Source organism: Sebastes fasciatus, chromosome 13 (assembly GCF_043250625.1).
Source record: "Sebastes fasciatus isolate fSebFas1 chromosome 13, fSebFas1.pri, whole genome shotgun sequence".
Lineage (NCBI taxonomy): Eukaryota > Metazoa > Chordata > Actinopteri > Perciformes > Sebastidae > Sebastes > Sebastes fasciatus.
The window spans coordinates 4,326,964-4,353,155 of NC_133807.1; the positions used below are offsets into that span (position 1 = coordinate 4,326,964).

Here is a 26,192-nt window from a genome sequence, read left to right on the forward strand (position 1 = left end):
GAGAAGCGTGTCCAAAGGACGGACAGACCGGCGAGAGAGAGAAAGGGCCCTGAAATCTTAAAGGTAAGCAGAACCTGTTGTATCGAACTCTGCATATTGGCTTACTCTAAATTATCTCTCTTGTTGTGCTGAATCTCCTTTGTAGTGATAAATGTTGCAAAAGTAAAGACTTTTAGTAGCGAAAACTGAAAGGAGGAAAGCTGCCCTTTTAGTAACGTGTTGAAAACTGAAAGGAGGAAAGCTGCCCTTTTAGTAGCGAAAACTGAAAGGAGGAAAGCTGCCCTTTTAGTAACGTGTTGAAAACTGAAAGGAGGAAAGCTGCCCTTTTAGTAGCGAAAACTGAAAGGAGGAAAGCTGCCCTTTTAGTAACGTGTTGAAAACTGGAAGGAGGAAAGCTGCCCTTTTGGTAACGTGTTGAAAACTGAAAGGAGGAAAGCTGCCCTTTTAGTAGCGAAAACTGAAAGGAGGAAAGCTGCCCTTTTGGTAACGTGTTGAAAACTAAAAGGAGGAAAGCTGCCCTTTTAGTAGCATGTAAAAATAGCGCTTGGAGCGCCTGTATGAGTGTACATTAATAACTAGTATTCAGAGGAAAATTAAAACTTACTGTTGATACTGGGCCAACATCGCTGGAACATCAAAGTGTCCAGTAGAAGCTTATGTTGGTAGGATCACAGCGAGGGGCATAGCGACCCATTTACTCTGAATCTAGTTACTGTCATAAACTGAATAAACCTGTGTGAAATAGTACTGGACAGAATGGATGGAGAATTTGACAAAGACTGTGAGGAACGGGGTGGCTGTGGGCCTCCCCGTTTATCATTTGGACAGCAATGGGTTAAAGTCAGGACCAATGTAATCTGTACATTTGATCCCAAGACTAGAAATAAAGAGACTCAAGACCTAGATGAGTGGTATAACATGACAGTGAAGGAAGGGCATTTTCCAGCCACGGGAAGTGAAGCCAAATTCAGGCCAGTGATGAGAGCATTAATACAGGTGGTTCATAGAAAGCTGCTGCAAGCAGGACAAGACAAAGAAAAGGGACATATGTTTGTAAGGAGGAAATTGAGGAAGAAAGAAGACGAGTTGGCAAGTAAATTGGTAAAATATAATGTGATACAGATGGCTGCACTATCAGCCTTAGGCAGCCAGACGAAAGCCACCCACGCAAAAACCGCTGAAGCAAAATCACTAGTGAAACCCTCACCCAGTCCTAGCGCACCCCCACCACCAAACCCACATACTAGCCAGCCGCCACATTACATGTCCCTCCATCAGCAGTACCCACCTGGCCCACCTCCCAACCCCCCTCCTTATCCTCCTCCTACCCCTAGTCCGGTACCAACCCCACAGGACAGTGATTATACAAACGAAGTTATGGCACCATTGTTTCAAGTGTTAGGTGGTATTTTGGAACTAGAAGAGGAAATAGAAAAAGAACGGGGAGAGCGGACGCACGTTCATAGAAAGAGCAAAGACAGAGTGGGCGGGGGCTACGGGGGTGAACCCAGATAAAGAATCACAGCAGCCTCTGTTCAGAATAGCTCTGTTAAAACATGCTCCGGAAGGAGTTAAGAGAAAGATGCAAGAGAATCCAGATATGGCAGGGGCAAAATCATCAAGATGGGAAACACATTTCTGCCATCATCAGGATGCAGAAACCATGGAGGAGGAAGAGGAAAATGAGTCATTAAAAGAGATGGTAGCTCAGTTGACTAAATTACAGTTGGCAGACGCACGGACTCGTGCGACAGATAAGAAAAAGGGAGGGAAAGAGAAAGATACCCAGATGGCTCAAATTGTAACACCAGCTCCAGCCCCGCCACAGAATCCTTATCCACTGCAGGGCCCGCCACAGGCTATGTATCAACCCCAGTATCATGTTCCTTACCAAGCTGCCCCATATCAGCAGCCCCCTTATCATGGAGGACGGAATAGAGGCAGAGGGAGAGGAGGAGGAGGCAGGGGGAGGGGGTATGCCCAACCAAGAGGAGGCAGTTGTTTCATCTGCGGAAGCCCGGATCACTGGGCACGTGACTGTCCTCAGAAACAACAACAGCAGATGAGAGGGCCTCCACAGCAGTCATATCATCCACAATAACAGGACTCACACCATTTGAGCTTACGTGTGGCCGACCTTTCCCAGGGCCGTCCCAAAACCCCTCTCCCCTTCCTGACCTCGGTTACAGACCATACTATTTGAAGGTTAATGCTCTTGTGTCAGCTCTCTCCTATACAGGTGACAAACCTGTCACCCCTGTCACAGAGGACGTTCCAGGACCTGACCCCGGACCCCCGGAACACCTTTGGTTGAAGGTGTTAAAGAGGAAGTGGTCGGAGCCACGTTGGACAGGCCCACACAAGGTTCTGGCCAGAACTGCAACAGCTGTGCAGCTTGAAGGAAAAGGACTCAACTGGTGGCACCTAACACAGTGCTCCAGCAGCAGGACAGGACCTGAAGCAGAGGAGGCAGCCCCACAAGGAGCCCAGGCTATGTGAAAAGAGGGTCACGTATAATTTTTTATTTTTCATATACTGTATAAACTGTGACTGTGATGAGATACACATAAGGGAAAGAAGGTTACAAGGTCTTGCCTGTATTTACAGTTAAATCAGGCTAACATGGTTGTTTAGGTGGACTCATCTAGGTGGTTTTTGAAAAACATATATCACATTGTATTAAAAATTGTTGCTTAGAATAAATGCTAAAATAGACAAAAATAGATAAAAATAGATAAAAAGAGAAACCAGGGGTGGGGAGAATCCACCAGAGAGAAATTTCACTTCCTTTCCCAAACCAGTATAAAATAGGACCACCCAGATAAAAGTTTTTCAGTTGCGCGCAGGAAAACAAACTAGAAGCATCATGCAGTACGGCAAACTGCTAGTAGCGTTTGCTGTAGCATTTGTGTTTACCTCTCTTGTCCTCGTTCTTCTGTACAAACTTTCTTAATGTGATTTATCATGTATTTTCGTGTTTTCAGTTACCATTTTAATTATTCATGATAAAAGGAGGGAATGTGAGAGAAAATACCATGACCCTTGTGTAGAATTTGTGTACTCAGATAAATCTGAATAACCTGGGAAAGCACAGACTGTACTAGTTTAGATACATTACTTATCATCCTCGCCTCTGCACTCTGCTAAAACTAGCTAATCACAAGTAACTCTTTTTAAAAATAGACAATGCTTTCACTCAGAAGCAGGGTGGAAGGTGTGGGCTACAAGGGGGGGAAGGCTAAACCAAGATTATAAAGAATGATGTAGTGAGGTAGCTTCCCTAATGAATATAAACTAGCTGACCAAATAGCTGCAGGCTTTGAAAACATACCTGTAATAAGTGCTCTGATCCCTATCACTCCTAACAAAAATGTTGACCGCATTAACTACATCCACTATAATGTTCTCCGTTTGACTAATCTAACCCGTGATGCAATTGCCGGACTAGCTGAACAAATGGCTCCTACGTCACTGATGGTGATCCAAAATAGAATGGCATTAGACATGCTGCTGGCAGAGAAAGGCGGTGTATGCTCAATGTTCCAAGACTCATGTTGTATTTTCATCCCTAACAATACAGCGCCGGACGGGACTGTAACTAAGGCGCTAGAGGGGCTCCGGACGCTGTCTGAATCCATGCACGATGACTCAGGTATCAACAGCCCCATTAACGACTGGTTAGACCGTACCTTTGGGAAATGGAAGTCCATGGTGGTATCTCTATTCTCCTCAATCCTTGCTGTGTGTGCATGCTTAGTATTATGCGGTTGTTGCTGTATTCCATGTATTCGCCACCTCACTAAGCGTGTGATTATTTCTGCTGTGCAACGAAAGCATCCGGATGCACCTCCTTCTTATCAGATGGCCATGTTCCAAGCTGAGAGACAGGGTCTCCTGGAAATGGTGGGGGGTAGTGAAGATGTTGATCCTGAAGAGGTTGTGTGATGATGCTTATAATTAATACATCTGTACGTAACATGATGATGCTTATAATTAATACATCTGTACGTAACATTATCTATGCTTATAATAAATATATCTGTATGTAACATTATCTGTAGGTGAACTTAGTTAAGTTCAAAAGAGGGTCTGTTGGATTTATTATGTACAAAAGTGCTTACAATAACCTGACTGTTGGATTTGTTATGAATAGAGTGATTGTGAGGAAAGGGAGGAGGCAGGTGCTGTTTTTCTTTTGCAAGGTCAAGAAGAGGAAGGAGTCAGAAGGAGATAACGAAGAAGACATGCAGCAGAAACATCACGTGCCATAAGCTCATGAATATTAATATTGTGTAAACCATGAATAGGCTGGATCAGGGATAGCTCGGGGTTCAGACTTCACGAACTGACCCATGCACTGTATGTTGTCAGGGACACGTTGATTGGATCCAGATATCTGTAAACTCTTTTATTTTACTTATGCAACATTGATTGTTCGGAATAAATTGAATCATTATGCTTTAACTCATCTGTTTGGAAAATCTCTTTGTCACACAAGATTAACCAGCACGTAACTGGGCCTTGACCTCTTGGAGGTAGAAGGCCAGTTCCTTCAGTATACAGTATAATAAAACCATCCAGCATTCACCTGGTCAGTTCTCTTTAAATCTCTGATTGTTTTCTTGGGTTACAGCAGGTTTAATGAGGATTATTCAGCCAGTCATGACTTTGTGTTCACAGAAGAATCAAACTGTTGAGTTCATTCTAACATTTCTCTCCTCTACAGTCCACAGGGAGGAAACTGACTCAGAGACTTTGACAGTAAAGTAATAAAATGTTGGATTAACACTCACCCTGCTTCAGCCTTCCGTCTTCATCCTTCTGCTCTGTTCACTCAAGATGGAGTCATTGAACTAACTGAACATTTTCACTTTTAGTGTTTCCTTGCATACTTGCATCACTCGGCCAGTGTGGCTCCTCCCCTCTCCATTTACAGGAAATCTTTGCCCTTTGAGTTTATCTATGAGGGCGCGTGTGTATAGCTCACACAAATCAGCTTTTAACACAGTGTGTTTATGAGAATCTCTTTTGGCTTGAACAGGTTGAATTAAAGTGAGTTTTGGTCAAATGTTATCTAATTTGTATGTTTAAATCATGTCAATAAATCAGGTTGGTTGAATACTTATGTACTTTTATAGCTCTTTTTTTCAGAATTATATGACTAAGATTTTTCAGTATATCTGGAAGAAAAATTATTCTTTCTGTTGCATGATAAAAAAAATATATTTTTCATAATCTAAACATAGATGTTAGCCAGAAATGACACATATTTCTTGCTCAATTAGTACAACAAGAACCTACATTTTGAAATGTATTATATTTTTATCTTATTAGTTATATTAGTATGTTTCTTCCAGTATTAAATGTTCTCATGAAAAATAATGTGTGAATATTAATCTTTTTACAAAAAGAGAAAAGACATAAATCATTTCCAGCAACCTGGATTTGGAAATATAATCCCAAATTATCTACTCGTCAAATGTTTAAATTACTAGTTACTTATTTCTTAAAGACGTGTTGATTGAATTTCACATGTCAGAATTAGTAGCTAGCTTATCATTAACAAAAATGTATTTTTATTAAGTTTCAGATTGACTAAAGAAACAGTCTCAACACTGCATAGTAGTGTTGAAACTACAAATAACGTTTTTTAATATCTGAAATTAATAATTTGATTTTAGAGGAATGACAACTACACTTATAAAAGGTTTTAAATGAGCAAAACACAAAATGGCGACGAGCAAAAACCAAGATGGCGACGGGCAAAAACCAAGATGGTGACGGTCAAAAACCAAGATGGCAATAAGCAAAAACCAAAATGTCAACGGGCAAAAACCAAGATGGCGACGGCCAAAAAAACCAAGATGGAGACGGGCAAAAACAAAGATGGTGACGGTCAAAAACCAAGATGGCAATAAGCAAAAACCAAAATGTCAACGGGCAAAAACCAAGATGGCGACGGCCAAAAAAAACAGATGGCGACGGGCAAAAACCAATATAGAGATGGCTAAAAACTTAGATCGAGACGGACAAAAACCAAGATGGCGATTACCAAAAACCAAGATGACGACGAGCATAAACCAAGATGGCAACGGGCAAAAACCAAGGTGGAGACGGCTAAAAACGTAGATGGCGACAGGCAAAAACCAAGATGGCGACGGCTAAAAACGTAGATGGCGACAGGCAAAAACCAAGATGGCGACGGCTAAAAACGTAGATGGCGACAGGCAAAAACCAAGATGGCGACGAGCAAAAACCAAGATGGTGACGGCCAAAAACCAAGATGGAGATGGCTAAAATCGTAGATGGAGACGGACAAAAACCAAGATGGCGACGGGCAACAACTGACCTGCGACTGCTCTGCGACCTCCGACTGCCCTTCTAGTTCTGTATTTTCTGGTGATGCTCACCTTGTTCTGCATCCACATCTCTCCCTTCTCCAGCACCATCAGCGGCGTGTTGTTGGGCAGAGACTGGAAGAACTCCTCCGAGTCCACCAGAGTCCCGTCGACCTCCAGGACCAGTGGCAGGAAGTGGCAGGACAACGCGAACACCCTCGCTGCCTGAGACGCAACACAAAGGAAGCCGATCCCTGAACCGCAACAAGTACAGCAAATGATTACATCTGGACCAAGAATCTCTCAGACATCAGCTCAAAAACAGCCTCTCAACGTGTGTGAATATGAATTTCATGATAACATCACAGTGTCACCTTCACCTGCTCCAGCAGCTCGTCCAGAGAGGACGCCACCAAACTCCGCCGCCGCCTCCGGCTGTGGGTGCACACCTTAAAACAGCGAGGCTGAGCCGAGGGCAGGATGTGTCGAGAGATGGTGGTCCGGATTGTTGATACAGACCTGCCAGGTTATTAAAAGATGAACACATAATATATCAAACTATGAGATCACTGGCTGCAGAAAAATAAAATAATAACAATAAAATATTATAAAAGTATACAAATGAAATAAAATAACATAAGCGATTCATAAAATAATAATAAAATAGAATAAAATTATACAACTTAAATACAATAAAATATAATACAATTATACAACTTAATGACAATAACATAAGCGATTCATAAAATAATAATAAAATAGAATAAAATTATACAACTTAAATACAATAAAATATAATACAATTATACAACTTAATGACAATAAAATAAGTGATTAATAAAATAACAATAAAATATAATAAAACTATAAAATTAATTACAATAAAATATGTGATTAATAAAATATCAATGAAATATAATATATTTTAACAATTTAAATACAATAAAATAATAACAATTAAATAGAATAACATTTTACAAATTCATTACAATAAAATAGGTGATTAATAAAATAACAATAAAATAGAATAAAATAATATAACTTAAATAAAATAATAACAATAAAATAATAAAATTATACAACTTAATGACAATAAAATAGGTGATTATTAAAACAACAATAAAATAGAAAATTATACAACTAAATACACTAAAATAATAACAATAAAATATAGTAAAAATATACTTTTACTTTGTCTAGGCCATTTGTCAGAGAGATCAGTGTTAAATCAAAGGGCCACTGGTGCACCATGGGTATGTGGTATACGCAGGTAAAAGAGTCTATTGTCCATGAAAGGTTTCTGTGTTTCTTATAATTTATTTCTCCACAAACGAGCAAGCAAATGAAAGAACAAAGAAATAATCTCTTCTCAGGTGCATGCTGGTCCTGTACCTATACCTACTAATAAAATAATAATAATAATAATAATAATTAAACCAAACAAATAACTACAAAACACTGGCAAAATCTAATCTAAATAAAGCAATCAGCAGACAAAGCAACACATAAGTAACTCCCAGAGTACACTTAATATCTGACTAAATATACTTGTATATTTACATTATAGTTCTGTTACTTTTGCTTCAATAAATGACCTGCATAATTCCACATACTGTGTACTGCCCTGGACAGACCACAGCACACCTCACGCACACACAAAGACCTTTTACGCACAGCCAGTTGGTTCTATGGACTCATTGTGCCAACTTACGCACGGCGCTCGTCTAATCCTCCGATTCGAGAAGATTCGAGAAGATTCGAGAGTCGGACGTCGGCAGTCAGGTGGTAGCCGACGTCCGACTCTTAGGACACGTTTGGTTCACCTACCTCACCAGAGTCTGCGGCAGCAGAGTTCTGGCGTATCTCACTCCTGATTGGATGGACAGCGGCGCCATTGTGATGACAATTAATCAATCGGTCGGTCGGTCCGTCGGTCGGTCAATCAGTCAATCAATCAATCAGTCAGTCAGTCAATCAGACAGTCAATCAATCAATCAATCAATCAGTCAGTCAGTCAATAACAAAGAAGAAAAGATCAATAATCCTGTTCAGGAGCAGCTGGTGTGTCTCTGCAGTCTGATCACAGCTGGATAAAAACAATTCAATTTATAAACCATGACGAGCTGTGATTGGTCGCTGATCCCAGCTGAGAACCAATAGGACTGAAGAGCTTTGTTCACTAAGAGCATGTACAATTCAAATAAATAAATACAACAAAATTGTGCAGTAAAAAGTACAATATCTCCCTCTAAGGTGGAGATGAGTAGAAGAAGAAAGTAGCAGAAAATGGAAATACTAAGTATAACTAATACGAAGTATATCAATCAATCAATCAAACTTTATTGATAAGGCACCTTTGATACAGGTTAGTGCAGTTCAAAGAGCTTCACAGATGACTGACAAGCAGAGAATCAGACAGAACTAGTGTGAACCTGAAAACAACAGAAAAGACAAAAACAATTCAACAATGTGATCATTTGAGATGATAAAATGATAAAAATGTAATAAAATAAAATAAAAAGCTATAATAACAGCAATAGTAGTAAAACAGAGTGAAGTAAAAACTGGATTCATAAAATAGTAATAAAATATAATAGAAGTATACAAATTAAATACAATAAAATAAGTAATTAATAAAATAACAATAAAATATAATAGAAATATACAAATTAAATACAATAAAATAAGTGATTAATAAAATAACAATAAAATATAATACATTTTTACAAATTAAATACAATAACATAAGTGATTATTAAAATAAAAATAAAAGAGAATAAAATTATACAACCTAATTACAATAAAATAAGTGATTAATAAAATAACAATCAAATATAAGACATTTTTACAAATTAAATACAATAATAATAAAATATGATAAAAGTATACAAATTAAATACAATAACATAAGTGATTAATACAATTATTATAAAATATAGTAAAATTATAAAAGTAAATGCAATAAAATAATAATGATAAAATATAGTAGAATTATATAAATTAATTACAAAAAAGGTGATTAATAAAATAACGATAAAATATAATAAAATTATACAACTTAATTACATTAAAATAGGTGATTAATAAAGTAACAATAAAAGAGGATAAAATTATACAACTTGAATACAATAAAATAACAACAATAAAATACAATCAAAATATACAAATTAATTACAATAAAATAGGTGATTAATAAAATATCAATACAATATAATACATTTTTAGAACTTACATACAATTAAATGATAATAATAATAAAATGTATTGTAATTATACAACTTAAATACCATAAAATAATAAATATAAAATAAAATACAAATTTACAAATTAATTACAATAAAATAGGTGATTAATAAAATATCAATAAAGTATAATACATTTTTACAACTTAAATACAATAAAATAATAAATATAAAATACAAATGAATTACAATAAAAAAATTGATTAATAAAATATCAGTAAAGTATAATACATTTTTACAACTTGAATACAATAAAAAATAACAATAAAATAAAATAAAAATGTAAAAACTTAAATACAATAAAATAGAATAAAATTATACAAATTAAATACAATGAAAGTGATTAATAAAATACCAATAAAATAGAATAACATTATACAACTTAAATACAATAAAATAATAACAATAAAATAGAATAAAATACAAATCCAATTCAATAAAATGAATGATTAATAAAATACCAATAAAATATCATAAAATTATAGAACTTAAATACAATAGAATAACAACAATAAAATATATTAAAATGATACAACTTAAATACAATAAAATAAGTGAATCAAATAATAACATTCTTAATCAAAGGCATGGCTGAATAGGGAGGTTTCAGCTTCCAGCAGCTCTCAGCTCCTCAGTCAGACTGTTTCAGCGGCTCGGAGGTTAATAGCGAAAAGCTGCCTCACCAAAGGTTTTATTCCTGTATTTCTGTAAATTTACTGGCGTTAACCTCTAAAGAGTACCTGAAGAGCAGTCTGATGCAGCAGACGAGCATCATCTCTAACAGTGTTATGAATTTCAGTTCTACATGTATTGAATAAAATGAACAGTTTTTCATAAATCACCTCACTCTGCGCTGCAGGCAACAGCCTTTAAACTGGTCCAGATAGTTAAGAAGCTTACGGAGGAAAGCAGCTGGTATTCTTTTGTTTCACATTAAATGAGCTTGGAGAGATTATAGCAAGAACATTTTAATGTGGTTAACAAATAATAATCAAGTCCTTTATATGTAACACCCTGCAAGGAAAGGTCATCCAGAGAAACTGGATTGGTTTGATCCAGATTCACTTACACAAACAAGACCATCATTATTTTCTCTTTTGATGGAGCTCGGCTAACAGTTTCCCCCTGCTTCCAGTCTTTGTGCTAAGCTAAGCTATACAGAGTCATAGCAGTGCCATAATAAAGAATAAACCTGTAAATAAATAAGAAAATAAATGTGTAAATATATGGAGGAATAAATCAAAGATTATAATAGTAAATAAAAAAATGTGTAAATATAAAGAGAAAAAATAATGAATAAATGTGGAAATATAAAGACATTATAAGCATTTATGTTCACATTAATTTGTTCTTTTCTTTATGTATATATTCATTTATGTATTTTTCAAAAATATGTTTGTATTAATTTTTTTTAGCTGAAAGTGCTTTACAATGTCTCACATTCAAACACACACACAATCTACGGAGTCATAACAGTGCCATAATGAAAAATAAATCTGTCAGAGAATAAGAATATAAATAAACATAGAAAAATATGCTTTTTTTTAAATGTTTTGTTAATTGTCTTTATATTTCCATATCTATTTTATTTTTATTTTACAGATTTATTCTTGGTACTCCTATGACTGAAGAACAAGAAGAAGAATAAGAATAAGAATAAGAATGAGAATAAGAATAAGAAGAAGAAGAAGAAGAAGAACAAGAAGAAGAAGAAGAAGAAGAAGAAGAAGAAGATCCACCGGAAGTTGAAGAGGTCAGACCTGACAGAGTGGTGCTGTTCACTGATTCAAAAGCTGTCTTGGAAAGTATACAGTCAACAAAAGCTGTAAGGCAAGATCTAATTATTGAACTGCACTATAGCTTGCTAAGGCTGCACAGATGGGGTATAGATGTATTATTCTGTGGGGTTCCAGCACACGAGGGGGTGAAAGGGAATGAGTTTGCAGATAAACTAGCTGAAAGTTCACTGCAAAAGGAAATAACAGTACCAGTTCTACTTGGGAAAGGAGAAGGAAAAGCGGTGATTAAAAGGAAAATGAGTGGAGATACGACAGAAAAGATGGGAGGAGGACCAGAAAGGAAAGAGATATTTCAGAAGTCGGTCATAACAAAGAAATATAAAGAAAGGAACAGAAGGGAGGAAATCATCATAACAAGACTTAGACTGGATCACACAGGCCTTAATAGCACTTGGGCTTTAATGGGGGAAAGGAACAGTGAGTGTGGGGATTGCGGTGTTAAAGAAAATTTGCAGCATTTCCTAATTCATTGTAAAAAGTATGAAAAGACAACGATTACAGGACCAAGTCAGAGAGGAGGGACAGGACTGGGATCTGATGGGGATCCTGGGAACAGAGGGTGAGGGGGCTGAAGGCACCAGGAAGACACTATTAATGTCCACAATTAATGTTCTATTAATGTTCGCTATTAATGTTCGCTATTAATGTTCGCTATTAATACTCTATTAATGTTCACTATTAATGTTCGCTATTATTGTTCGCTATTAATACTCTATTAATGTTCACTATTAATGTTCGCTATTAATATTCTATTAATGTTCACTATTAATATTCTATTAATGTTCACTATTAATGTTCTATTAATGTTCACTATTAATGTTCTATTAATGTTCACTATTAATGTTCTATTAATGTTCACTATTAATGTTCTATTAATGTTCACTATTTAAGGGACTGTTTGTAACTTTTTAAGCTTATAAATGTACCGGGTCGGGACGCGCATATGCGCGCTCGCGTGTGGCTGAAGTCTCTGCTCCTCTGCCTGCTTGCCTTCACACGCTCATTCTCGCTGTCTCGCTCCACCTGTAGATGTGCATGCGCGCTCACTACGCACTGCAGAAGAGTTAGTTTAGCTCTGAGAATATCTAGTGAATGTACAGTGGACGTTTGTGCAGAAATAAATGCTGCAGCTCCTCCAGACCAACAGAGGTTTCCTGTGTCTTGTGAAGTGACGGGGCTACGCAGAGAGAAACGTTATCATCTCGTTACCGACCGGGTGCTGGTGAGAACAACGTCACTTGCTGCAGAGCCCCGCTGCCTCAGCCTGCGCTGAAGTAGGAAAAGCCAACACTGGGATCAGCATTGATTCATGGAGAGACCTTCATCTAGTCAGCTAACATTACTGCCAAGCAGGTGAACTATAGAGTGATATTGTGCTTTTAGCTGACGTGTGTTGCCTCAATGTGTTGAGTGATGCTCCTTCATGTCTATGTAGAGCGAGCACAAGCGCGAGCAACAGGACGCTGACTTTAGTCGACTTAACGGCCACAGGTGTCGCTGTTAACAAGACATTTATGATTCTTACAAACAGTCCCTTTAAAGTGGTCTTTAGCTAACTAAACATATTCATCTGATTAGCTTTAGCTAGCTAGTTGGGCTGAACATTTAAAACAAAAATATATCAAGCTGTGATTTTTCTTACTAATATTGTGATTTAAATAGATTATTTTCTATAAATCAATCTCCTGTTTTTCTGCTGATGTGATGGTCTAATGTTACACAGTTACAGTGTTAGAAAGTACATTTACTCAAGTACACATTTGAGGTACTTGAGTATTTTCCTTTAATGCCACTTTATACTTCTACTGCAGTACATTTCAGAGAGAGAAGTTGTACTTTTTACTCCATTTATCTGCATTTACGCTCTACATTTATCTGACAGCTTTGGTTACTAGTTACTTTATAAACATATAAAAATGTACAGCTGAAACATCGATTAACTTATTAATTGACTGACTGAAATTAATTGGCGACTATTTTTGGTTGTTGAAGTCATTTTTTAAGCAAAATCATTTCATGTTTCCAGCTTCACAAATGTGACGATTTGATGCTTTTCCTTTTTAATCATTTTATTGTATATAAATCTATCTAATGATGTAATTGTTCTGTTAAGTGGAACTATAGTGAGGTTACATTAGAGGATGTTACATGGACCTTCTATGTGTGAACACTTCCGGGTCATGATAATAAACGGACTACGTTACTACACCGTTGAGCCGACTCGCTGTCTACTTAATATGCACTCTCACACACACAGTAACGTAACATGGTGTCAGAAGAAACACGGAAAAGCAGAGAAGAAGTAAAGAAAAACTAAACCTGAAAACCGACAGAAAATGGACGGAGGTGCGGTGTTGCCACCGAGAGTGGACGGAAGCGCCACGGTGCAACAGTTAGCGCCGCCAGGCAAGTTTGACTTTACCAATGCTAAAGAATGGCCGAGATGGATGAAGCGCTATGAACGCTACAGAATAGCAATGGAATTGGACAAAAAAATCACAGGAATTCCAAGTGAATGCTTTTATGTATGCTGCTGGAGACGACGCAGAAGATATCTTAAATGTGCTGCCGCTCACAGAGGAGCAGAAAAAGTCATACGATGCTGTTACGCGGGCTTTTACGGCGCATTGTGTGAGCAAGCGGAACGTCATCTTTGAAAGAGCACGCTTCAACCGGAGGAGTCAAGAGCCGGGTGAGAGTGTGGAATCTTTTATAACAGCTATACATACACTGGCGGAACACTGTGAGTTCGGAGCTCTGAGAGACCAGTTAATCAGGGACCGAATTGTTGTCGGCATAAGAGATGCTAAGCTGTCGGAAAGCTTACAGCTAGACGCTGATTTGACATTGGGAAAGGCCATGACGAGAGTGAGGCAGAGTGCAGCGGTGAAAAAGCAACAGCCTGTGCTGCGGGGGACAGAGCAGACGACGGGACATGTTGAGGCTGTACACAAAAAGTACAATAAGGTACCAAAGACGGCGAAAGGAAAAACTGACACACCGTCATCAGGATGCAGCAGGTGTGGACAAATGAAAAAACATTTCTGGAAAGACTGCCCTGCTCATGATGCCGAGTGTAGGAAGTGTCATAAAAAGGACACTTTGCAAAGAAATGCAGGTCAAGCGGCGGTGTCCACGACATCACAGATGCACAGACAGGGAGCAATGAGGAGGATTTTGCTTTCCTGGGAGAAATGTGCTCTGATGAGGAGGAGGAGTGGATGGAACTGTGGCAGCTGAACAGGGAAAATACTGTTTTTAAACTGGATACTGGAGCCACTGTTACAGCAATCCCAAGCAGCACCTACTCCATCAAAAGTCACGGGACACTGCAGCCGCCAGGAAAAGTGCTGTATGGACCAGGAAATCACAAACTGGACGTTAAAGGACGTTTCAAAGGCAAGTTGAACTTTGAAAGTAAAACAACAGAACAGGACATTTATGTTGTTGTTGGGCTGTCCAAGCCACTATTGGGTCTTCCTGCATTAAAAGCTCTTGCCCTGATAAAGCGCGTCTGCACAGTGCAGGCACATCAGGAGGATTTTAAAGCGCAGTACCCCACAGTGTTTTCCGGCTTGGGGAAATTAAAGGAGCCCTACAAGATTGAACTGGAGCCAGGGGCGGTTCCATACGCTCTGTCATCGCCACGTCGGGTGCCCCTGCCCATGCGTGATAAAGTGAGAGCAGAACTGAATTGCATGGAGGACATGGGAGTGATCTCCAAAGTGACCCGACCTACACCATGGTGCGCTGGTATGGTTGTGGCACCGAAGGCGCAGCCAGGAAAAATACGGCTGTGTGTGGATCTAACACACCTGAACAAGTGGGTGCGGCGAGAGAGACACATACTCCCATTAGTCGACCATACACTAGCCATGTTGGCTGGGGTGAAAGTCTTCACGAAGCTGGATGCCACTTCCGGCTTCTGGCAAATCCCCTTGTCAGAGGAGAGCTCGCTCCTCACAACATTCATCACCCCATCCGGACGCTACGCATTCAACCGACTGCCGTTCGGGATCTCAACGGCCCCAGAGCATTTCCAGCGTCGCATGTCACAGATGCTGGAGGGGTGCGAAGGAGTCGTGTGTCATGCGGACGACATCGTCGTGTACGGAGAGGACATGCAGCAACACAACGAGAGACTGCACCAGGTCCTGATGAGGTTGGAAAAAGAGGGACTCACGCTAAATGAAAAATGCGTGTTCGCCAAAGACAGCATCATGTTCGTGGGTCACCGTGTCACAGCAGATGGCGTGACACCCGATCCAGACAAGGTTAGAGCTATTATGGAGATGCCTGAACCTACCGGGGTCGAAGGAGTGAGGAGAGTGATGGGGATGGCCAACCATCTGGGCAAGTTTTTACCCCACCTTGCATCATACACGCGACCAATCAAAGATCTGTTCAGTGAAAAAAATGAGTGGTGCTGGGAGACGCCACAAAAAGAGTCATTTCAGAGACTGAAAAATGAACTGAGTTCACCACGAGTGCTAGCTCCATACTCACCGATAGCAGAGACATGCGTATCAGCTGATGCCTCGTCCTTTGGCTTAGGGGGTGTCCTGAATCAACGACAAACAGATGGGACATGGAGACCAATTGTGTTCATCTCCAGAGGTCTCTCCGAGGCTGAAAAACATTATGCACAGATCGAAAAAGAGGCTTTGGCAGCTACATGGGCATGTGAGCACCTGTCACCCTATCTGCTGGGACTGCAGTTCAAACTAGAGACGGATCATAAGCCTCTAGTGCCACTGCTGAGTACAAAGGCACTAGATGAGTTCCCGCCCAGAGTGCTGAGGTTTCGACTGAGGCTGATGAAGTTCACCTTCGACATCGTGCATGTGTCCGGTAAACGCTTGATAACAGCGGACACGTTATCAAGAGCCCCGGTGAAACACATGTTCACACAAGATGAAAAAGACAATGAGGCAGAAGTCAAAGTGTTTGTGGACGCTGTCGTCCATAGCCTTCCTGCTACAGAGGCAAGATTAAAGGGAATCCAGGAGAAACAGGCAGCTGACCCCATATGTGCAAAGCTCATCGGGTACTGTCAGACTGAGTGGCCTGAGAAACACGCCCTCCCTCCAGAGCTGGGGCCATACTGGCCTGAAAGAGAAACCCTCACATTGGCGGGAGAGCTGCTCCTCAGAGGTCAAAGAATCGTGATACCCCACTGCATGAGGCCAGAGATTCTCCGTGACCTTCATAGCGGCCACCAAGGTATAGTCAAGTGCAGAGCGAGAGCCCGCCAGTCCATCTGGTGGCCGGGACTGTCTGTACACATCAGTCAGCTGGTGGAACACTGCAGCGCATGTTCACAGCACAGAGCAGAGCACAGAGAGCCTCTGCTTACAACTCCGGTGCAAGCCAGACCCTGGCAAAGAGTGGGTACAGACTTATTCTTCTGGTAGAAAAAGACTTATCTCCTAGTAGTGGATTACTTTTCACGCTACATTGAAGTAGCCCACCTCAACGTCGCCACTGCCAACACAGTTATCGCAGCCCTGAAGGAGGCGTTCAGCCGCCACGGTATACCAGTGACAGTTATGTCAGATAACGGACCGCAATACAGCTGTGAACTATTCAAAGACTTTGCCACTGAGTATGGATTTACATACGTCACCAGCAGTCCGAGGTATCCACAGGCGAACGGAGGAGCCGAGCGCGCTGTGGCGACTATTAAAAGTCTGTGGAAAGGAGGAGAGGAGAAGCTAAAAGCTTTGATGACATACCGCGCAACACCTCTTGAATGCGGTTACTCCCCTGCACAACTCCTCATGGGGAGACAGCTGTGCACCACCATACCACAGCTCCCAGCGAGTCTTCATCCCCGCTGGCCGAATATCAGAGGGTTCAGGAAGTCAGAGAAGCGCTCAAAGGAGAACCAACGACGCAACTACAACCTGCGGCACAGAGCCCGCCCTCTGCCACCACTGCAGGCTGGCCAAAATGTATGGCTGGCAAAAGAGAAAAGACCAGGGACAGTTGTTCAACATGCCACAACACCCAGATCTTATATTATTGACACTGATGAAGGACAGGTCAGGAGAAACCGCACACAGGTTCGCACAGTAAACCATCCACAAGTGCAGTCAACACCACCTGATACACCTGTCACACCCTCAGAGCCAGTTAACACAGAGACACACACTCAAGAGACAAACACACCATACGTGACTAGCTCAGGCCGAGTGTGACGCCCACCTGTGCGTATGGACTTGTAAGTGAGTTACTGGGTGGGGGAAAAGAAAAGGGAAAATTGTTGGAAATGAATGTTTTCTATTTTCTGTTTAGGAATGTTAGAAAAATGTTTATTAATGTTAGAAAAATGTGATAAGACATTCTAGGTGTTTCAGAGGTCAATGTCTGAGTTCAGTGCTAAGATACCTGTAAGAGGATGTTATTACAGTGGAGTTGAAGATGTTAAAAGAGGGTGGTGTTCTTACTTAAAAGGGGAGGTGTTCTGTTAAGTGGAACTATAGTGAGGTTACAGTAGAGGATGTTACACGGACCTTCTATGTGTGAACACTTCCGGGTCATGATAATAAACGGACTATGTTACTACACCGTTGAGCCGACTCGCTGTTTACTTAATATGCTCTCTCACACACACAGTAACGTGATAGTATATAAGTACATAAGTAATATGTCATAGTATAACAGTCACAGGGGACGTTTTCTTTCTTTTAATACTTAAAGTATAAAATATATTTTGCAAGACTTTAACTTAAGTAACATTTTCAATGCAAGACTTTTACTTGTAACAAAATATTTTTACAATTTGGTATTAGTACTTTTACTTCAACACTGCACAGTTGTCAACACAATACGTTCTTATTAATAATCACAAACTTGCTTTGGAAGTAACCTGAGGTAGTTTTTTTTTTTTTTTTAAATGACCATTTTAGCTGTCATTCATATGATATTACATTAGTGGTTTACTTAATTAGTCAAAGATATTACGTGTTTAAAGTAATCAGCTTGTTTAAGGTGAGACAGCTCAGTCTGTGTTCAACTTTAATGGTATATTTAGTTGTAACAGTTTGACTCTGATCAATAAATGTCAGGTTGTCCTGTATAATGTTAATAATGAATATCAGTGAGGTGTTTCTTCAGCTGATAATCATAATTCAGATCGATACTCTCTGATCAGCATCACTGTGTTCATGTTGATAAATATTAGTTGTGAGTGACACCTACAGTACAGGTACTTATGGTTAGGAACTTGTCTACGTACAGTGCAGGTAAATAACACCTGGCAGGTGTGTCTTTGTTAAAAACAGCAGGAATGTGATGAAGCTGCAGGTGTTGGTAGTTCTTGTTCTTCATCTGTGCTCCTTGTGTTTTTAATGCAGTGGGTTTCTTTGCTTCACGGTGTGAATAGTTGACCTCATAGTCATATCAGTAACACTTGTTATGTGAATACAGACAGCAGAAACTGAAATATTTCACACTAGTGACCTGTTTGGTCAGGATTTACACAATTATTTTTTAATTGTTTTACTGATTTAATTTTAGATGTTTAAACTGTGTTTTCTTGTCAGCAGCTCAGATGTGGAGGAAGAGGAGCTGCAGGTGGAAACACTTGAGGATGTTGTGAGCTCGGTGGATTTGAGTCTTCCTGAGGACGGTGAGGCTCCCCTGTCCTACCACAATGATCTGACATGACTGGACAGCTGGCTGCATGGAGACAAAGAGGTCGAAGGAGGCAGGTTAGTTTTTACCTCTAAATCTTCTGTGGACGACCGCTTGATGGCTGCAGTGGTTGATGAGCAACAAGCTGAGCTCAGGTCAACTTCAAACTATGGATGCATCCACACCGAGACCAGTATCGGGTACCGGGTACGATACTGTGCTCATGTACTCGTACTCATAAAGCTACGCCGATTAATGCCAGGATTAATACCTTGCGTGCAGGGTGCAGGGCTGCTGAGGTTGAAGTGCCGTCCAGTAGGCTTGCTGCGGTAGTCTGTGTTACCGGTGTTACACGGTGGTCGGGCACACACCGATTACATCACTTACCTACCGCCCCCACCGTCATTTAACTTTTTTTTATAGAAATAAAACCCATTTACTTCATTTTCGCGTATCAGCGCCGTGTTATCAACACATAGTTGGACGACGGACGCTACAAACTGAAAGTGTCTGAACCGTACGGAGGCTCAGCTCAGAGTAGCAGGAAGCAGATTTCACACACAGGACCAGAGAGAGTTGACAGACAAGACGATGGCGGAGGATTTGTTGTCAAAGCGAAAAGCAAAAGCGCCTATTTAGTAATATTTCAGGTCGAGCAACTGGTTGATTGTATTTATTGGCCCGGCGCCATCGGGCAATCCGTATTGTTGGACCCTGATTGTTGCCCAGCTGATGGAACATTTGTTCCAGATAGGAAAATCCACACAGCTAGCTTTAATAAGCTGTTAACTACGTTAGCTGTCAACTAACTACATTTAGTAAGATAACTATGTTTAGTTTGTTTTTAGCTACAATATCCCCCAGCTAACTACACTTACTAAGATCACTAGGTTCAAATACTGTTCATTGAATTAACAACTACCAAATACTGTTTAGTATTTAAAAATAGTTGTCCTTAACATAGTTACTTATTGAATGAGATATAAACATTTAAACTTTATATTGCATGATTATCTTCCCAGTCAGGCTAGTCATTATCTGTTGAGACTGTTTCTTTAGTCAATCTGAAACTTGATAGTGTGACACGAAAATAAAAAAAATTTTTTTGTTAAAGTTAGAAGATGTGTCATTTCTGACTACTATGTTTAGATCATGAAAAAGACTTGCAACTCAGACATTTCTTTATTTGTGCAACAGAAGGAATTATTTTTCTTCCAGGCTGAATAATCCTCATTAAACCTGCTGTAACCCAAGAAAACAAGCAGAGATTTAAAGAGAAGAGACCAGGTGGAGCGCTGGGTGGTTTTATTATACTGTGTGTGCGTGCGTGCGTGCGTGCGTGCGTGTGTGTGTGTTACTTCTTGTTCTCTCAGTCTTGCTTGTGACTCTTGTACAAACTTGAAGATGAGTGATGGTGTGGAGGAAGAGGAGGACAGAGCAGAGTCTCTAGTCTCAGGCAGTCTGTCTATGAAGAGTGATCAGTCTAAAGATGATCCTCTGACCTTCAGTAATGAACCTGGACCCTCAGAGTCAAAGTAAGAGACTGTTTTTACTGTAAGCTGACCTGATTGACGATGACGCATTGAAGACGAAACGTTCTGCTAAAAGATTTACATTCCTCAACATGTAGCTTCATGTTGTACTGATTGAGCAATAAGGTGTGTCATTTCTGGCTACCATCTATATTTGGATTATGAAAAAGAGTTGCAACTCAGCAAAATGGCTGAAATTATCTTTTATTGTGCAACAGACAGAAAAAAATAAATGTAAATGGAGAGAGGAGGAGTCACACTGATCCAGGTGATGTAAGAACATGAGAACGGGGGGACCATGAAAGAGTTCAGTTAGTCCAGATGCCATTTTGTGTCGACGGAGCAGAAGGATGAAGACTGAAGACTGAGGCAGGGTGAGTGTTAATCCAACATTTTATTGTGTCACTGTTAAATTCTCTGAGTCAGTTTCCTCCCTGTGGACTGTAGAGGAGAGAAATGTTAGAATGAACTCAACAGTTTGATTCATCTGTGAACACAACGTTGTGATTGTCTGAATAATCCTCATTAAACCTGCTGTAACCCAAGAAAACAAGCAGAGATTTAAAGAGAACTGACCAGGTGGATGCTGGATGCTTTTATTATACTGTATACCGTGTGTGTGTGTGTGTGTGTGTGTGCGTGCGTGTGCATGTGTGCGTGTGTGTGTGTGTGTGTGTGTGTGTGTGTGTGTGTGTGTTTGATAGAGAGAGAGGTTGTTCCTGTTCTCTCAGTCTTGTCTGTGACTCTTGTACAAACTTGTTTCCTGTTCATGTTCAAAGTCAGTGTTCCTGTTTAACCTCTCAGGCTGACTTCAGATCAGAAGATGAGTGATGGTGTGGAGGAAGAGGAGGACAGAGCAGAGTCTCTAGTCTCTGACTGTCTGTCTATGAAGAGTGATCAGTCTAAAGATGATCCTCCAGTCTTCAGTAATGAACTTGGACCCTTAGAGTCAAAGTAAGAGAGCTGCTACTAACTAATTTATAGGACTCATTTACACTTTCCTCCACCAATACTGTTTTCTGTTGATTTCGTGATTCTATTTTAAAATTTCTACTAAAATGCATTTGCTAACTGAAGATCAATAAGCTTTTCGTGACACAAAGAGAATTAAATTTAATTTTAATTTAATTTTGAAAAAATTTAATTTCGACTCCCGTCTGGAAAAGTATCCGGATCTTGGTGGAGTAGCGTCCGCTCGGTCACATGACTCGGTCACGGGGTCCCAACGTCACGGCTTGGCGCTCCAGCCTCGGTCTGGGTCTCATTCAAATGAGCGGAGGAAGGGAAATAACTCTGGATTCAGCTATTAGTGCATTTTACAACTTTAAAAACTTAATTCTTTAAATAAGGACTATTAAAGTGTTCATACTGGGGAGTTGATTCACCTCAAAAATAATTATCCGCTGAGTTACAGGCGTATCTTTCCCAATGGAAGTCTATGGGAAAAAGTATTTTTGGGCCAAATGGCATCACGTGACGGACACAGAAGTTGCAGTACCGCCGTTTGGCAATTTTGAAAGTCCAGATCGATGACCAGCGCTCTTCCTTGGTTAACGCTCTTTCTCAAACAGAGAATGTGGGTGTGGTTAATAGTCAGACGTTATTCATCACCACGGCAACCAGATGGCATCGTTGTTCAACCCAGTTTAGATGAATTTACTGTTTATCAGACCAAAAATGAGACCAGAATTATCTCAACAACACCGACTCTCTCTCACTCACTCTCTTCTTCACCGTCTGGGTAGATACAGAAGTATTGAAAAACAAAATTATGCCAATGCCATGATTTTGTTGATTGTGTGTTTGTATATTAAATTTCTACTAAAATGTGTTTACTAACGGAAGTTTAACACACTTTTCATAACAGAAAGATAATTTATTTGTACATTCTTCCTCTTCGTATCTGTGACAGCTGTCAGTCACCCAGAACAGCTGTAATCTAAACAAACTGATACAGACTTTTAAACCACATTATTGACAGTAGCAGTAGTTTGTGTGTTCAGATCTACTGAAATGTCTTTGTCATCAGAGAATTTATCAAGGATTCATGTGAATAAAATCATCTTGGTGTTTTCAGAGTTCAGTACAGACAGAGAGCAGAGTCTCCAGTACCCAGCTGTCTGTCTATGAAGAGTGACCAGTCCAAAGAGGATCGTCTGAACTTCAGTAATGAACCTGGACCCTCAGACACAAAGTAAGAGACTGTTTTTACTGTAAGCTGACCTGGTGGATGATGAAGCATTGAGACTAAAAGATTTATATTCCTGATGCAGAACTATTAATGCAGATACTGTTCAACCTAAGATGGATTAAACACAAACACACAAACTACTGATGGTATTTCTGTAGCAAAACACCTGAAAACCTCCATTTTTACAATTTATCATCAATTTAAATCATGTTTTCATTCAGATCCACTGCAACAGGAAATAAACGGGGACACATCTGGAATGTTTACGTTAACAACTGTGAAATGGTCTAAAGATCTGCGACTATTCAAAATCTGGAAGAATGAGCTTCAAATGTGTAATTCAGTTTCTCATATTGGTCCTCTAAATATGTTGTTGGTTTGAATCAGTGCACATCAGAACCATGCAACATGTGGTGAAAAAGCATCTGTAGAAAGCATTTGCTCACCTTGATCATATGTGTTGATGGTTTGAGTTTGTTCTTTCACTACATATGTAAAATATAGTGAAGGAAAAATCTGCTCAAAGGTCCACTTACTAATGACCCAGAACTTTCAGTTGAAAGCTCTGGATCATTATTATGTGGACCTTTGAGTTTAGATTCTCTGCACCACATCTTGTTTCTGAAGGTCAAGAACAAACATCTCTGGTGTAAAACTATCTGCTGACATGAAATGGTCAGATGTAGATTTGTACCACTTCTGTTTTTAAAATATTTGAATTCATGTCTTCATTTGATAGTTGACAGTAGAAAGTGGCAGAAAACATATTGACATTAAAACGAACAGCAAGGACACCAGAGTTACCTGCTGTGTGTCTCAGACTGCTGGTCATCTCAATATTTAGACCACTTCTAACCTCAGTTCAAACCTAACTAACTCAAGCTAAGCTGCCCAAAGTGACTGTGAATCAGTAAAGGACATAATCAGCTCTCTTTAATGGAGGACTTTTACTGAGAAGTAGCTGCAGAAAATGATGAGTTTGTATTAAAGGGCAACAACGGACATTTTTAAAACATTGATATGATTCTGGAGGCTAAATAACATGATGGAAACAATACTGTAACTTGCTCATGTACGCTCATATTGAGAGGGAGCGCCGGGAAACCACGAGGTGGCAGCGTCATGACGGTAAACAGTGACTGCCTGTCAGTGGTGATATGAACGGAGTATAGAATCTCAACATTTGCAATATAAATAAACATGCTGTCACTTTCTGAATTTATTTTATGTGTTAACAATAAACACTTATAAAACAGGGAAACTGTGTCAGACCTTTCTAACTTCTTTAGTCTTCCAGTAGTTATAGTTTATGCAGGTGTTGTCCACTGAAACAGAGATCATGACAGGATTTCAGCACATGTTGTGACGTCATCCTGCGGCTATTGACCATGCTAGCAACAGACAGGGCATATTGGTAGCTAGCTAGTTAGACAATAAAATAACGTTATTTATAACTAATTCCATAAATACAGTCCGAGACTATTGTTGACCACGTAGAGCACGGATGGGAATAGTCCAGATACCTTCCTGGTGTGCTGTTTTCTGTCATGATCTCTCCGTTTCAGTGGATAACACTAAACTATAACTACTGTTAAACAAAGAAGTCAGAAAGGTGTGACACAGTTTCCCTGTTTTATAAGTGTTTATTGTTAACACATAAAATAGATTCAGAAAATAACAGCATGTTTATTCATATTGCAAATGTTGCTGAAATTCTATACTCCATTGATATCACACTGACAGGCAGTCACTGTTTACCGTGATGATGCTGCCACCTTGTGGTTTCCTCTCAATATGTGTGTACATGAGCAAGTTGTAGTTCTTTTATGTAGATATATAGTTATTTAGCCTTAATATCAATGTTTTAAAAATGTCCGTTGTTCCTCTTTAATAAACAAACTTCAGCCAGATCACTAACTGTTTAATAATGCTTTCTGTTAATTTATCTCCAGCAGGAGGAGACGGTAAAGAAGAGAGCGAGTGAGAGAGACAGTCAGTGTGTTGTGTGAATTCTGCCGGTGGGATTCTGTGTAATTCACTGCGTTGACTGCAGATGTTCATTACACACACAAATGCCATTGTGAAAATAAACACAGTAAACTACCGTTGAGGAAACTAGAAAATAAAATGAAACCCTCTGTTAGTTTAATTTTTAGCACAAAATTAAGTTATTTAAAAAAAAAAAAATTGGCACACAGTGCGGCTAATGCACTTAGTCAGGAAATGACTCAAATAAATATGAAATATTATAGAAATGCCAAAATACACTGAAGGGGGGATTTAATTTGTACATTCTTCCTCTTCGTATCTGTGACAGCTGTCAGTCACCCAGAACAGCTGTAATCTAAACAAACTAATACAGACTTTTAAACCACATTATTGACAGTAGCAGTAGTTTGTGTGCTCAGATCTACTGAAATGTCTTTGTCATCAGAGAATTTATCAAGGATTCATGTGAATAGAATCATCTTGGTGTTTGCAGAGTTCAGTACAGACAGAGAGCAGAGTCTCCAGTACCCAGCTGTCTGTCTATGAAGAGTGACTGGTCCAAAGAGGATCGTCTGAACTTCAGTAATGAACCTGGACCCTCAGACACAAAGTAAGAGACTGTTTTTACTGTAAGCTGACCTGGTGGATGATGAAGCATTGAGACTAAAATATTTATATTCCTGATGCAGAACTATTAATGCAGATACTGTTCAACCTAAGATGGATTAAACACAAACACACAAACTACTGATGGTATTTCTGTAGCAAAACACCTGAAAACCTCCATTTCACAATTTATCATCAATTTAAATCATGTTTTCATTCAGATCCACTGCAACAGGAAATAAACGGGGACACATCTGGAATGTTTACGTTAACAACTGTGAAATGGTCTAAAGATCTGCGACTATTCAAAATCTGGAAGAATGAGCTTCAAATGTGTAATTCAGTTTCTCACATTGGTCCTCTAAATATGTTCTTGGTTTGACTCCTCCTAGAATCAGCTGTTAGGACCTACTGGGTGTCATCTTGAATCAGTGCACATCATAATTGTGCAACATGTGGTGAAAAAGCATCTGTAGAAAGTATTTGCTTACCTTGATTATATGTGTTGATGGTTTGAGTTTGTTCTTTCACTACATATGTAAAATATAGTGAAGGGAAAATCTGCTCAAAGGTCCACTTACTAATGATCCAGAACTTTCAGTTGAAAGCTCTGGATCATTATTATGTGGACCTTTGAGTTTAGATTCTCTGCACCACATCTTGTTTCTGAAGGTCAAGAACAAACATCTCTGGTGTAAAACTATCTGCTGACATGAAATGGTCAGATGTAGATTTGTACCACTTCTGTTTTTAAAATATTTGAATTCATGCCTTCATTTGATAGTTGACAGTAGAAAGTGGCAGAAAACATATTGACATTAAAAAGTAACAGCAAGGACACCAGAGTTACCTGCTGT

At 39.5% G+C, this 26,192-nt stretch overlaps 1 protein-coding gene and 2 long non-coding RNA genes across 3 annotated transcripts in view; 2 read left to right on the forward strand and 1 right to left on the reverse strand.

The window, feature by feature from the left end:
• LOC141781516 (uncharacterized) overlaps positions 1–26,192 on the reverse strand; it is a 130,825-nt gene that overhangs the window by 31,324 nt on the left and 73,309 nt on the right. The window lies entirely within an intron of this gene.
• Positions 1,094–4,241, forward strand: LOC141781513 (uncharacterized). Its single transcript, XR_012596881.1, has 2 exons — positions 1,094–2,490; positions 3,581–4,241. It is a non-coding gene; the product is annotated as an uncharacterized LOC141781513 (long non-coding RNA).
• LOC141781512 (uncharacterized) overlaps positions 20,422–26,192 on the forward strand; it is a 32,868-nt gene continuing 27,097 nt past the window's right edge. The window contains exons 1-2 of the mRNA XM_074657342.1: positions 20,422–20,552; positions 21,354–21,503. Of these exons, the coding sequence (XP_074513443.1) occupies positions 20,422–20,552; positions 21,354–21,503 (281 nt within the window). The remainder of the gene's footprint in view (positions 20,553–21,353; positions 21,504–26,192) is intronic.